The sequence below is a fragment of the Pan paniscus genome, chromosome 17, assembly GCF_029289425.2.
Source record: "Pan paniscus chromosome 17, NHGRI_mPanPan1-v2.0_pri, whole genome shotgun sequence".
Classification (NCBI taxonomy): domain Eukaryota; kingdom Metazoa; phylum Chordata; class Mammalia; order Primates; family Hominidae; genus Pan; species Pan paniscus.
This window is the reverse complement of record NC_073266.2, coordinates 35,548,190-35,562,773: the sequence shown is the minus strand read 5'-3', so window position 1 is coordinate 35,562,773 and position 14,584 is coordinate 35,548,190. Positions and strand designations below refer to the sequence as shown.

Sequence of the window (14,584 nt, the reverse complement as noted above, 5' to 3'; positions counted from 1 at the left end):
GGGAAACGGGTGCTCAGGGCAGGTGGAGGATTGGGGAGCCCCTGCCTTCCTGAGGCTGATCTGAGTTAGGCTGAACCCCCCAGTCAGATCTGGACTGAGGAGACCAACATCCCCTCTGGGCCAGCCTGGAGAGCAGGCAGGGTCCTGCATGCCCTGAATCCTCTTTATTTGGGTCTAGCGCCGGAAGTTGCTTGTAACGGCAGCCAATAAAGAGAGATGCCGTCCCTTCTGTCCACAGGTATCGAGTGAACGTCAGACCTAGATATGTCACTAGGTATAAGACAGTGACACAGTTGGAATGGAGGTGCTGTCCTGGCTTTAGAGGGGGAGATTGCCAAGAAGGTCCCAAAGACCCCGTGAAGACCCTCCGCCCCACGCCGGCTCGGCCTCGAAACAGCTTGAAGAAAGCCACAGGTAACTTCTTATTTGTGCTATTATGTATGGCCACCTTTAATATTTCCGGTGCTCCTTCAAACAACAGGATTTGTGCTTTACAATGGTGAGCTTTGAATGGCCTTCGAATAACACACATAGATACCTGCAGTAGCCACATGTGACAAATTTATTCTCAGGAGCAGTAGCAATTGTAAGACAAACTTCCTTGCAAGTAAATTGCTTTGCTAGGGCCAGCTTGTTGTGAAAGCCAATGCCTTAAACATCAGGGTAGGAAATGCCAGTGGGTTCAGACTTGTGTCACCTGGAGGCACAGCTGTAAAGAGATTCAGATGTAATGATGTACTGTTTGTTTTTACTTGGGCCCATACATCTGAATTTAGGGGGGTTAAAATTGTTTTTTATTTTTTATTTTTTTGAGATGGAGTCTCGCTCTGTTGCCCAGGCTGGAGTGCAGTGGCGCAATCTCGGTTCACTGCAACCTCTGCCTACCTGGTTCAAGCAATTCTCCTGCCTTGGCCTCCGAGTAGCTGGGATTACAGGCACCTGCCACCACGCCCGGCTGATTTTTGTACTTTTGGTAGAGATGGGGTTTCACCATGTTGGCCAGGCTGGTCTCGAACTCCTGACCTCAAGTGATCTGCCCACCTCGGCCTCCCAAAGTGCTGGGATTACAGGCGTGAGCCACTGTGCCTGGCCATCACTTCATCTTTTTAAGTTCAGTCACAATAAATGCAGCCTAGGTTTTCTTATGAAATTAGATGCTTAAATGATTATATTTTGCCATGAGGTGTTCTCAGTTTTGAAACTCATAGTTCTTCCCAACATTGTCTGTAAAAATAGATTTTAAAATGACTTTTTAACTACAAAAGTAATGCACATCAATTAAAGAATGTTTGAAAAATATTTAAGGATACATAATCTCATGACTAAATGACAACTACTGTTGACATTTTGTTATAGAACCTTACTCTCTTTCCTATGTCTGTACATTGATTTTGTTAAAGAAAAATTCATTTATCTTACAAATATTTATTGAACTTCTATATCTGTCAGGCTGTATACTGGGTACTTGGAATAAGTGAGAAAAAAGGCAGACAGAGTCCCTGACTTCATGGAAGGCAGACATTAGAGAGTAATTACAATAATTCATGACAGATACTGGGATGAAGGGAACATGACATGGGGGCTGGTGGATTGTAATCGTTTATTTTTGTTTTGTTTCATTTTAGTTTTTGTTTGACAGAAGTTTAAGCATATTGTAGTTTAATAAGTTGAATAGCTTTATAAGGACTAATAGGAAAAACAATGACCACCCTGAAACCCTTTTTCTCATTTTCCCTTCCCATGGGTAGTACTTTAAACTCTTCAGATGAATCTTTTGGAATTTACCTCCATATCTATTGGTTTTTCATTATGGAAGGTGAGAATTTAACTCCCTTTCATCCACTGCTCAACACATGGCTCCTATCCCCCCATCCCTTCCATACAGTTAGACCATATTCTTTATTTACTCAATATTCAATGTTTACATTGTAGTAACTATGTAGATAATGTTTACAGCTGAGCCATGTGGTGTACTATGAATAGATTTTCTTTCCTACACAGCTTTTTGATTCCTTACAGTTAAATCATTGTCTTATGTTTTTCCTTTGCTTAGTTTTCTTTTTATTGCTATTTCAACCCAACTCTTCTCTGGCTCTCTAAGTGTCCCCTCCATATGTTCAGACACAGCATTTTCATCTTCTTGAAGAAGTCTCCCTTGAGCCTTCTCACTTGCCTTACCTGGACGGGACATCCTCTTTTCCTGTCATCACCCGAGGATCTTAACTTGCCCCTCTCCTGTTGAATTCCCTGTTTCCTGTGTCCCCTGCTCCCTCTTTCTTGGCTTATCCCCTTGCTTTGCTTGAGCATGTCCTTTAGTAGCTTCATGAGACAATTACATGGGAAGCAAACTTTTTACCACTTTATAGTATGAAAACTATTTTTTATTCTAGCTTCAGAAATCTAGGTCAGAAATCACTTTCCTTCAGAATTTTGACAATAGTGCTCAGTTTTTCTCTAGCTTCCAATATTGCTGCTAAAAAAACACCAAAACTTTTCTGACTCCCAGTTTTTTGTGTGTGACTTGAGTAGGTTTTTTTGTCTCCCTTCTCCTTTTATTTTGTCCTTTTAGTGGGATTTTAGGAAGGAGTAAAAAGAAATGCTTATCCTCTGATATAGTTTGAATGTTTGTCCCCTCCAAATCTCATGTTGCAATGTGATCTTCGATGTGGGAGATGGGGTATCATGGGAGGTGTTTGGGTCATGGAGGTTGATCCTTCATCAATGGCTTGGTACCCTCCTTGCGGTAATAAATGAGTTCTTGCTCTGTTAGTACACATGAGAGCTGGTTGGTTGGAAGAGCCTGGCACCTTCTCCCTTCCCTCTTGCTCCCTCTCGCTCCCTCTCTTACCATGTGACACACTGGCCCTCTTTTCACCTTCCGTCATGAGTAGAAGCTTCCTGAGGTCCTGACCAGAAGCAGTTGCTGACACCATGTTTCTTGTACAGCCTACAAAACTGTGAGCCAAATAAACCTCTTTTCTTCACAAATTATCCAGTCTCAGATATTCCTTTATTTCAATAGAGAATGGACAAACATACCCTGAATTCACTGTCATTATAAAAAAAAAATACTATTTTTACAACTTTTTCTATTTTAGAGACAGGGTCTTGCTCTGTAACCCAGGCTGGAGTGTAGTGGCATGATTACTGCTCACAACCTTGAACTCCTGGACTCAAGTGATCCTCCCACCTCAGCATCCCAAAGTGCTGGGGTTACAGGCAGAACCACTGCACTCGACCTGGAACTTATTTTTTATTGAATAACCTATAATGGACAACCTTCCATGTCATGAAATATTCTACAATACTACTTAATGGCTTGAGAGAATGTGAGTTATTGAACACCATCCTCTACTGTTGGTCACTTAGGTTGTTTGTAATTTTTCACTATTATAGATAATATATGAATATGCATCTTTTCCTATTAAATTTTTGCACTCATTTCTGATTATTCACTAGAATAAATTTCTTGAAGTGTAATTGTAGGGTCAAAAGATTCTGAGTATTTTGATACATGTTGCCAAATTATCCTTTGAAAAAAATGCAATTTGCACAGTCACCGTGGTATATGAGCAAAGCATTTCCTTACATCCTCAATCTTCCCCCCTTTGCCGCCCTTTGTTTTTATTTCCTTTGCTTAGAATAGCATTCCACTTGCATATGATTCAGTAACTTGTTTTTTTCTTTAGTGTCTTAAGAGAGAATAACGGCCGGGCGTAGTGGCTCACGTCTGTAATCCCAGCACTTTGGGAGGCCAAGGCGGGTGGATCATGAGGTCAGGAGATTGAGACCATCCTGGCTAACACAGTGAAACCCCATCTCTACTAAAAATACAAAAAATTAGCCGGGCATGGTGGTGGGCGCCTGTAGTCCCAGCTACTCGGGAGGCTGAGGCAGGAGAATGGCGTGAACCCGAGAGGCAGAGCTTTCAGTGAGCCGAGATAGCACCACTGCACTCCAGCCTGGGCAACGGAGGGAGATTCTGTCTCAAAAAAACAAAAAACAAAAAAAAAAAAAGAGAGAGAATAAATATTTCAGTAAGGAAAACAAGGTGTTATTTGTAGTTCTCTGCAAAAAGAATGATTCTTGGGGATTTGGATATCTGAATTTCAGATTTGGTTTTACCACTAACTTGATTTTAATAAATAATAGCTGCTATTATGAGCTTGTGCAAAAGTTCAGAGGAGGAAAAAACAATGATCGTTGAATTCAAATATCTACAACATTCTGAATTAATTTCCAATGTTTTCCAGTGTAATATATTAATGCATTTTATTTAATTGCAACCTATGTTGTGTTTGACTTTTTCCACTTTATATGTCTCACTATAGTTACCAGGTTTGTCAGTGTTAACCTCTTTCAGTATTTCTTTCTTTCTTTTTCTTTTTCTTTCCTTTTCATTTCTTTCTTTTCTTTTCTTTTCTTTTTTTTTTTGAAACAGGGTCTCTCTCTGTTGCCCAGACTGGAGTACAGCGGCACTATGTCGGCTCACTGCAACCTCCACCTCCTGGGTTCAAGCGATTTTTCTGTCTCAGCCTCCCTAGTAGCTGGGATTACAGGCACCAGCCACCACACCTGGCTGATTTTTGTATTTTTAGTAGAGATGGGGTTTCGCCATGTTGGCCAGGCTGGTCTTGAACTCCTATCCTCAAGCAATCCACCCACCTCAGCCTTCCAAAGTGCTGGGACTACAGGCATGAGCCATCATGGCCGGACGCAGTATTTCTTGTATCCTGCTGTATTCAGGGCATAGTTTGTTTCTTATTGTCCTATTGCTGCAGGTTTCAATAGTCTCCTTTTTATTTACCTCTATGTCTGTCAATTTATCTTCATTTTATGACTCATCACTATCATTCCCCCCTTATTATTAAAAATTAATAATTGTTTCTTTCTTTTGGATTTTTTCCTTGGTGTTTTCTCAAAATAAGATTACCCAAAATTCAATGTTTGCATTCTTCTTCTTTTTTTCTTTTCTTTTTTTTTTTTTTTTTAAAGATATAGGGTCTCGCTATATTGCCAAGGATGCCCTTGAACTCCTGGGCTCACGCCATCTTCCTGCCTCCCTAGTAACTGAGACTACAGGCACACACCACCTCCCTGACCAACTTTCAATATTTGCATTCTTTGACGTAGTGAATCTTACTATATATGGTCAGACGGTGCTGTTGCTAGGAGACACTGATGAATAGTTGCTTTATCTCTGTTGCTTTTTGTCTCCCAAACTGCAAGCAGGGCTAAACAATGTCTATGAGACTCTTTGAGCACAGAGATGTTAATGAAAGTAAAGGACAAAACATTCAGGCACTGCTTTGAGGATAACATCAGAAAATATGATATCATATGATATCACCATCCAACAGCTAATGGGTGGATCTTGCTAAAGTGGTTTCTTGTGGTTTTACTGTATGCAGTCAACTCTTGGGGTGTGGCTGCAGTTCACTAATATGGGAATGAAGTGTTCATATGATAAAGCGGATAATGAATATTTCCCCTCAGGGTGAAAGAGACCATTGATTATCTAATAGGTGTCATGTACATATTATTTTAACAGCTCTAGGAGCTGTTCTTCTTTATAGATGAGAGGATTATAGTTCACAGAAGTTAGTTAACTTGCTCAAGGACAAACAGTAAATAGCAGAGCCAGAATGCAAGTAGAGGTCTATTTGACTACAAAGCCCATACTCTTTTCTACTGTACCACAGTACTTACCTACAATTGTGTATTGACCTGTAAGTGAAGATGTACATGTATTTTGTAGGTACCTTGTTTATTGTCTTGGCAGAATCTGGCTAAAGGTAGAAAATGTTCATTCATGTCCAACTTTATCTTTGTAACAGATAATGAACCCAGCCAATTCTCAGAGCCCAAGAAGACTTTGTCCCCAACTGGTACAGCACAACCAAGCTGGGGGGTAGATCCAAAAGAGGGGCCTCAGGAACTTCAGGAAAAGAAGATACAGGTGCTAGAGGAGAAGCTTCTTCGACTCACAAGGACGGTTCTTGACCTCCAGTCTTCCCTTGCTGGAGTGAGTGAAAATCTCAAACATGCCACTCAGGATGATGCCAGTAGAACACGGGCACCAGGGCTCAGCAGCCAGCACCCCAAGCCTGACACCACCGTTAGTGGAGACACAGAAACGGGCCAGAGTCCTGGTGTCTTCAACACTAAGGAATCTGGCGTGAAGGACATCAAGTCTGAATTGGCTGAAGTCAAAGATACTCTAAAGAACAAAAGTGACAAGCTGGAAGAGCTGGATGGAAAAGTGAAGGGCTACGAAGGGCAGCTCAGACAGCTCCAGGAAGCAGCTCAGGGCCCGACGGTGACCATGACAACCAACGAACTCTACCAAGCCTATGTGGACAGTAAGATTGACGCCCTGAGAGAGGAGCTCATGGAGGGCATGGACAGAAAGCTGGCTGACCTGAAAAACTCATGTGAGTACAAGCTCACTGGCCTCCAGCAGCAGTGTGATGACTATGGGAGCAGCTACCTGGGAGTGATAGAGCTCATAGGGGAGAAGGAAACAAGCCTGAGAAAAGAAATAAATAACCTCCGAGCCCGGCTACAGGAGCCTTCAGCCCAGGCAAATTGCTGCGACAGTGAAAAGAATGGTGACGTTGGTCAACAGATCAAGACATTGGACCAGAAAATCGAGAGAGTTGCTGAAGCCACCAGAATGCTGAATGGAAGACTGGACAATGAGTTTGACCGCCTTATAGTTCCAGAGCCAGATGTGGATTTTGATGCAAAATGGAATGAACTCGATGCAAAGATCAATGTGACAGAGAAGAACGCTGAAGAACATTGCTTTTACATTGAGGAAACCCTTCGGGGGACCATTAATGGAGAGGTGGGTGACTTGAAGCAGCTTGTTGATCAGAAAATACAGTCTCTGGAAGACCGTCTGGGGAGCGTTCTCCTACAGATGACCAACAACACTGGTGCAGAGCTCAGTCCCCCAGGGGCAGCAGCCCTGCCAGGAGTGTCAGGGTCAGGAGATGAACGGGTCATGATGGAATTAAACCACCTGAAGGACAAAGTTCAAGTTGTTGAAGACATTTGCCTGCAGAACATCCAGGGAAAGCCTCATGGGATGGAAGGTGCCTTGCCAAACAGGGAAGACCGCGCAGTACGCGACAGCCTGCACCTTTTGAAATCTCTCAACGACACGATGCACAGGAAGTTTCAAGAAACTGAACAAACCATCCAGAAACTTCAACAGGATTTTAGTTTTCTTTATTCTCAATTAAACCACACAGAAAATGATGTGACTCATCTTCAGAAGGAAATGAGCAATTGTAGAGCAGGTGAAAACGCTGGCATGGGTGGGTTCACTAAGGTGGGTGAGCAAGAAAGGACAGTGCACACCCTGCCGTCCCCACAGCACCCCGTGGCTCATTGCTGCAGTCAGCTGGAGGAGAGGTGGCAGAGGTTGCAGAGCCAGGTCATCTCGGAGCTGGATGCTTGTAAGGAATGCACGCAGGGGGTCCAGAGGGAGGTCTCCATGGTGGAGGGCAGGGTGTCTCATATGGAGAAAACTTGCAGCAAGCTGGACTCTATCTCAGGAAATCTTCAGAGGATCAAGGAGGGGCTCAGCAAGCATGTCAGCAGCCTGTGGAACTGTGTCAGGCAGATGAACGGAACGCTCAGGTCACATTCCAGAGACATTTCTGGCCTGAAGAATTCAGTCCAGCAGTTCTACAGCCACGTCTTCCAGATTTCTACTGATTTGCAAGATCTGGTCAAATTTCAACCATCAGCAAGTAAGTTGAATATTACAGTTCTATTTCTTGTATTTCTTTGCAGCACGCAACAACATTTTTAAAATAATTTTTTGTTCATTTTTGATATTGTTGAAACTTCATCAGGTAAAAATGTGACAGTATGATGCTAGATTTTGGACAGTTCACAGAATGAACTAAATGCCATCAGTCCTACCCAAATGTGGTTCATAGATTGGTGCCTGAATTATTTGGTGCTGAGTAGCAATAAGATAAATATATATTCTCAGTGTTAGTATTTAGGAACTTCTAAAATAATTTGACAGACTGGTTGCAGTGGCTCATGCCTGTAATCCCAGCACTCTGGGAGTCAAAGGAGGGTGGATCACCTGAGGTCAGGCATTCGAGATCAACCTGGCCAACATGGCAAAAATCCGTCCCTACTAAAAATACAAAAATTAGTTGGGTGTGGTGGCACGCGCCTGTAGTCCCAGCTAGTCGGGAGGCTGAGGTGGGAGAATTGCTTGAACCTGGGAGGCAGAGGTTAAGGTGAGCCGAGATCGCATCACTGCACTCCAGCCTGGGCAACAGAGTGAGGCTCCATCTCAAATAAATAAACAAACAAACAACATTGCAGTATTTAAGCAGATGATCTACGTATTTTACAAAAATATCAGTTCACAACACATTGAAAATAAAAAAGGAAAACTGGTTCTTCCCACAGACGGATGGCAAAATATTATCTGTAGAATCAGGTTGGTGAGCTCAGAGTCGGGGTCAGATTTTTGGCATAACAGCTTGGGGCAGTGGGTGTTGTCCTCTCTTCTACCTAGGGAGTCTCCTATGTACCTCTCTTCAAGCATCACTTTTTATCTGTGTCGTTATCATCTTCAGGGCTTAGCTGATGGCAGATAGGATGCTGTCATATTTGCTTCCAGACACAGACAGGACCGTGGATGAGAGCAGTTTAGGGGCAGGAAGTATCTAAAGCTCCATAGTGCCTGCATCCAGGAAGCTCAGCAGTAGTGCTGAGAGCAATGCTGGCTACATCTTAGGCACTCAGCAAATGTTTGTTGAATGAATGAATGTGAATGAATGAATAATATATGTAATAAGATTTTTTTGTTACTTGGGAGTGCTAAACGCAGCCTTCTCAAAGGACAGAGCTTCTCTTGTACCTGGGTTTGTACTCTGAGACAGCCTCAGACATAAGCTAGCCCTCTAGTTGGAGTCTGGGCGTGAAAGGAAGGAAGAGGGAGCTCGCGTTTTTGAACACTTTCTACGTACAGCACTGGCTTAGTCCCTTCAGGGGGACTGAATCCTATCATGGCCTCACAGAAAGGCTGTTTTCCAACAGGGAAAATGTGCCCAAAGTCATGTGGCTGTTCAGTGGGGGAGCCAGGATTGGAACCAGGCCAGATTGCATCCAAGAATTGTTTTCTTGCAGTCCAGCCATGATGACTGTGTGTCTCCCAGAACTGAGTGCAGACTTACTTGGTCCATGGGAACTTGTTGAGGGGCCTGCTTTGTGCTAGAAGGAACCTATTTCCTGACCTCCCCCTCCCTGTTTTCTTTTCTCCCATCCTTGCCTTTGGGACTTTTACCTCCCCAACCTGGTTCCGCTCTGGGTGACACAGGCCCTTGCACAAGGAACTGAGATTTCATGGCCTCTGTGAACCTTGGGATTTTATGATCAAGTCCCAGATGAGACATAAAACCCAAGGCAGGGCAGGCTAGAACGTGGGAAGCAGGCGAGCTCTGCCTTGGTCAGGGAGAGCCAGGGCCAGGTCCTGGCAGCTCAGGAGGGTGGAGAGGGTCCGAGGTAGGTGGGAAAATGCCCTGGATGTCCCCAGAGCACTGTGCTTATCTTGCAGATGACGAGTCACCTAGGCCCAGGAGGACCAGGAGTCTGGCCGCCACCCGAGTGTCCAGCCCACTGCACCTCACTATTTATAACCCAGCCCTTCCCCCACTCCAGGGCCACTCAGCTCCTCTATCTCTGGAATGTTGAGTAGAGGTCACAAGACCATGTATGTGTTCATAGAATGATTGTCCCTTGTGGTGACAACGCTGTCTGGTCTGTGTCTTACGATAACAGGTTGAATCAGATATTTCCAGTTGATTTGGAACTCCCTGGTGGCGTGGGAAGCTGTGTTAACATTTTCGCATTTGTCTGTTGCAGTAGGAGTTGGGGGGTGAATTCTTTTAAAAGAGAATGTGCCATACAAAACATTATCCCTTTGGACTGAACTCATCGTGGTGAGTGTAGACTGCATGGAGTTTTGAGAATTTCATTGATTGGAAAAGAGCCAGAAATAAACAAGCAGAGCCTCCTCTGCCCTTGTCTAGCATCCAGGTCTAGGAGACCTGGAACCTGAGTATCAGAGGTGCATGGGAGAATCTGGAGCTAAGGTCACAATGAAAGTGACATGTCAATCAGTTAAAAGTCAACAGAATGTTTATTGAGTGCCTACGATGTGCAAGGCTCTTGGGGGACCTGGAGATAAGTAGGCATAATCCTTATTCTAAAGCATTTGCAATCACAGTGGGAAAGAGACTCACAGGTCTGCAGAGAGATGAATGAGATTGTTTCTGGCATAGCGGTTTATCCCTTTAGTTCATAAGCTCTTACTGAGTCCCTATTATGTGGTAGGTAATGGCTGTGTGGGGGAGTATGTGGATAAAAGTCTGATGGGGAAACAAGCAGACAGATGGTCACAGGAATGGGGTGTGCATGAGCCACCTTGAGTGTTCAGAGAAGCACCCACAGTGGAAGTCAGGGAGGGATTCTCAGGAGAGAGCCCTGAGCTGAGCCCTCAGTGTAGGTATTTACCGAGCAGAGTACAGAGGCTGATGGGGTGAGGAATAAGGTGAGATGAGAGAAGCTTCCAGGAGGAGGTGTTACTGGATCCGATTGAGGGATGGGTGGGATTCAGAAAGCAGGAGGGGAGGACATTGTGGATTAGCTATTTATTGCTTTATAACAACCCATTCCAAATCTTGCTGGCTTAAAACAACAAAGATGTATTAGTTTCCATTATTCTGTAGGTCAGGAACCCCGGCAGGGCTTGGCTCAGCGGTTCTTCTGCTCTATGTGGCATCAGCTTGAGTCGCCCACTCAGCTGCATTCAGCTTGCGGTTGACTGGAAGGTCTGTGAAGACTCCGTCATATGTCTGGTGCCTCGGTGCTCCTCCACCTGGCCCCTCTCTCCATGTGGCCAACCTGGGCTTCCTCACAGCATGGCGGTGTCAAGTAGTCAGACTATGGCGACTGTCAAGGGAAAGTGGATGCTGCTGGGCCTCCCATAGGCTAGCCCAGAGCTGGAGTAGCATCACTGCCACATTCTATTGTCAAAGCACGTCTGCTCTTGAAGGGTGATGTGGCTGGTATGTTTGGGGAGGGAAGGGGGATTAATGGTGGTCATGATATCTACCACAGTGAGCACAGATCCAGAGGTGAAGATGTGTGATGGTTTTGGACCAGTAAGCAGATCGCCAGACCAGGAACACACACTGTGGTGTTTCTACTCAGCCTGTTGCCCTCTTCACAGATCCTGTTTCCTTTGGAAGCATCACTGAGGTGAGGCTGAATTATCCAAGAAGCAGCCAACAGGGGAGAAGAAGGGCCTTCAGCTGATGCTTAAATAGATCTAAGTCTCTTTTGTATCCTTCTGTTAAGGGCATATATATATAGCATATGTATATATTGCATATATATAATGAATAAATAAATACATATAATTGTTTTTGAGATGGAGTCTCCCTTTGTTGCTGGGGCTGGAGTGCAGTGGCGTGATCTTGGCTCACTGCAACCTCCGCCTCCCGGGTTCAAGTGATTCTCCTGCCTCAGCCTCCCAAGTAGCTGGGATTATAGGTGTCTGCCACCACATCCAGCTAATTTTTGTATTTTTAGTAGAGACAAGGTTTCACCATGTTGGTCAGACTGGTCTCGAACTCCTGACCTCAGGTGATCCACCCATCTCAGCCTCCCAAAGTGCTGGGATTACAAGCATGAGACATTGCACCAGGCCAGATATATATATTTGAGACAGGATCTTGCTCCGTCACCCAGGCTAGAGTACAGTGGTGCAATCACAGCTAACTGCAGCCTCAACTTTCCTAGGTTCAGGTGATCCTCCTACCTCAGCCACCCAGGTAGCTAGTACTACTGGCATGTGACATCGCGCCCAGCTAATTTTTTGTTATTTATTTATTTTTTTAGAGATGGGTTTCACCATGTTGCCCAGGCTGGTCTCAAACTCTTGGACTCAAGTGATTCGCCTGCCTCAGCCTGGGATTCAGGAGTGTGCTGTAATTACATGTGCTGGGAATTACAGGCATGAGCCAGTGCACCTGGACAATTTTATTTTGGAGTTGGGGGTGGGAGGACAAAAGGTCCACAAGTCTGGGCACAGTGGCTCATGCCTGTAATCCCAGCACTTTGCGAGGCTCAGACGGGTGTATCGCTTGAGCCCAAAAGTTCGAGACCAGCCTGGGCAACACAGGGAGTCCCTGTCCCTACAAAAAATACAAAAAAATATATACTTTTGAGAAAATGGTCCAGGCAGAGGGAACAGCATTCTCAAAGGCTATGAGGAAGTTCTTTTGAAAAACCCAGAATACTGGTATGGCCAAGCGTATAAGCAAGGCAGAAGGTCATCAGCAATGAGGTCAAAGCGAGGGTAGGAATGAGATCAGGCAGGCTTTCTAGGCTGTGATAAAGGAGTTAGATTTTAAGTACCGTGAGAAACTATTGAAGGATTTTGAGCTGGGGAGTGATTACTTCCGTTGAAATCTCAGCTCATCCATGCTTGTAAACAGTGGAGGATTAACTAATGTCCTGGACTTGGTAATCACTCAGGAAAATTACCTATTAAACCCTCCATACCCTAGAATGGATGTTTAATCTATTCATGACTGAACTTTTCTCCCTTTCTCTACCTATAAACCCCTAGGCCTCCAGCCTTGGAAGAGAGAGGGCCTGTAAACACAGCAGACACAGGGTGAAGGGCCCTGGTGGCTCCGGGGATGCTGTAGGTGGCCACAGGTTTTTTTGCTTTTCTTGCTTTCCCTTTCTTTTTCTTCTTTTTAAAATGAGTGTTCAAATAGACAGTATAAAAAGCCTTAGAAATGGCTGGGCGCGGTGGCTCATGCCTGTAATCCCAACACTTTGGGAGGCCAAGGCAGCAGGATCACTTGAGCACAGGAGTTGAAGACCAGCCTGGGCAACACAGTGAGATCCTGTCTGTACAAATTAAACATTAGCTGGGTGTGGTGGTGTGCACCTGTGGTTCCACCTACTCGAGAGGCTGAGGCAGGAGGATCCCTTGAGCCCAGGAGTCTGAGGCTGCAGTGAGCTATGATCACACCACTGCACTCCAGCCTGAGCAGTACAGCATAATCCTGTCTCTTTAAAAAAAAAAAAAAAAAAGCCTAGAGATCTCCCTTTTCAGCATTCACAGCTTCATGTATCTCGTGTATCAATAGTTTTTTTGAGCAGAATCTCATCACTTATGAACAAATTAGGTTATAAATGGAAAGGAGGCTCGAGGCCCTTTATTCCCTATGCAGTGTAGCCACGGAGTTGAGCCCTCCTTCCCAGATGGACTCGCTCCCATTTTCACAGGTGCGGGGAGCATCAGGCCTTCACACTCTCTCAGCAGGCATCCTCTTTTGTTCCTTTTCCCCAAGTTGCCCAGCCTTACCCCGACTCGAGTCTGAGTGACCCATGAGTGATTCATAGGGAATTACAGGTATCCCCACAAGTGGGGGTGTGTCCTGGCCACAGGGTCTGCCTCCCAGGCACTGGGTGACCAGCAGAGGCTGTCTCCCTGCCTGGGACCCAGGACTGGCCCAGCCTGCAGCCCAGTGGCAGCAGCATGTGGAGAATGGGGCAGCCCGCCCTCCCCAGCTGGCTTTAGCTTCCCCTGGCCCCATACAGAGGTTGAGCCTCAGCTGGACCCTGCCTTCCCACTGTTCCTCTCCCAGTAGAGGAAGGAAGGGGTGCTGGTGGCGAGCAGGAAGGGAAGGCAGAGGGACGTAGCTGTGTGCAGGGGACTTCTCTTTCCAGATGTCATGCTTCCAAGTAGAGACAGATGTCTCTTAGATGTCAGCACACTAGAGATAATGGCATCACTTCCTTTTTCTACTCTCCCACCCCTTTCTGCTCATGTCTCTGAGTAATTTTCATCATAGCATTTCTTTTAGGAGTGCTGCAGGTTTAAGCATTACTATTTTTATAGAGTTAAGCTTATAAGAATGAAAAAGCACAGCCTTCTCAAATAACTATTTAACCAGAAAGCCTGGCCAGGGCACTGCCTGATGCCAACATTCTGACCCCTTTGCCCCAACTCAAAATCAGCTGAGTTTGGGGAGAGTTTAGGCCCAAGGTAGCATGATGGACTTAGAGTTTTATAAACATATAAAGGCTCAATAAATTGCTTATATTCAGGCCATAGGGAACTCCTGACAACTCGCCCCCTTTATCCTGTAGGCACCAGGTTTCTACGATGCCCTTTGGTTCGTGTAAACCGCAGCTGCTCTACTGCATCTTAGCCTTGAACTTAGAGCTGCAGTGTTCTGAGAATGGAGCTTTCCCAGAGCTGCATGCATAAATGCCTCTGGGATCTTTAAAAAAAAAAAAAAAAAAAAAAAAAAAAAAAAAAAACTCCTCGGCTCACTCAGGAGATCGCTGCTCAGCAGCAGGGATGAGGTGAGGGCCAGGAATTTGTAATTAAATTTATAACTAAAAAAACTGCTAGCTCTAGTCCTGGAAATTGAAGGAAGGCTACCCCAGAGGCAGAGGGATCTACCCACCCCAGGTAAGCTGTGCCCAAAAAGAAAGAGGAGGTGGGGGGGAGGGA

General features: G+C 45.1%; 1 protein-coding gene across 2 annotated transcripts in view; it reads left to right on the top strand.

Moving 5' to 3' along the window:
- Positions 1-14,584, top strand: part of EMILIN2 (elastin microfibril interfacer 2) — a 65,969-nt gene that overhangs the window by 36,528 nt on the left and 14,857 nt on the right. For both annotated transcript variants that reach the window (XM_063597306.1, XM_034943765.3), the window contains exons 3-4: positions 239-414; positions 5,838-7,763. In XM_063597306.1, coding sequence (XP_063453376.1) covers positions 239-414; positions 5,838-7,763 — 2,102 coding nt within the window. The remainder of the gene's footprint in view (positions 1-238; positions 415-5,837; positions 7,764-14,584) is intronic.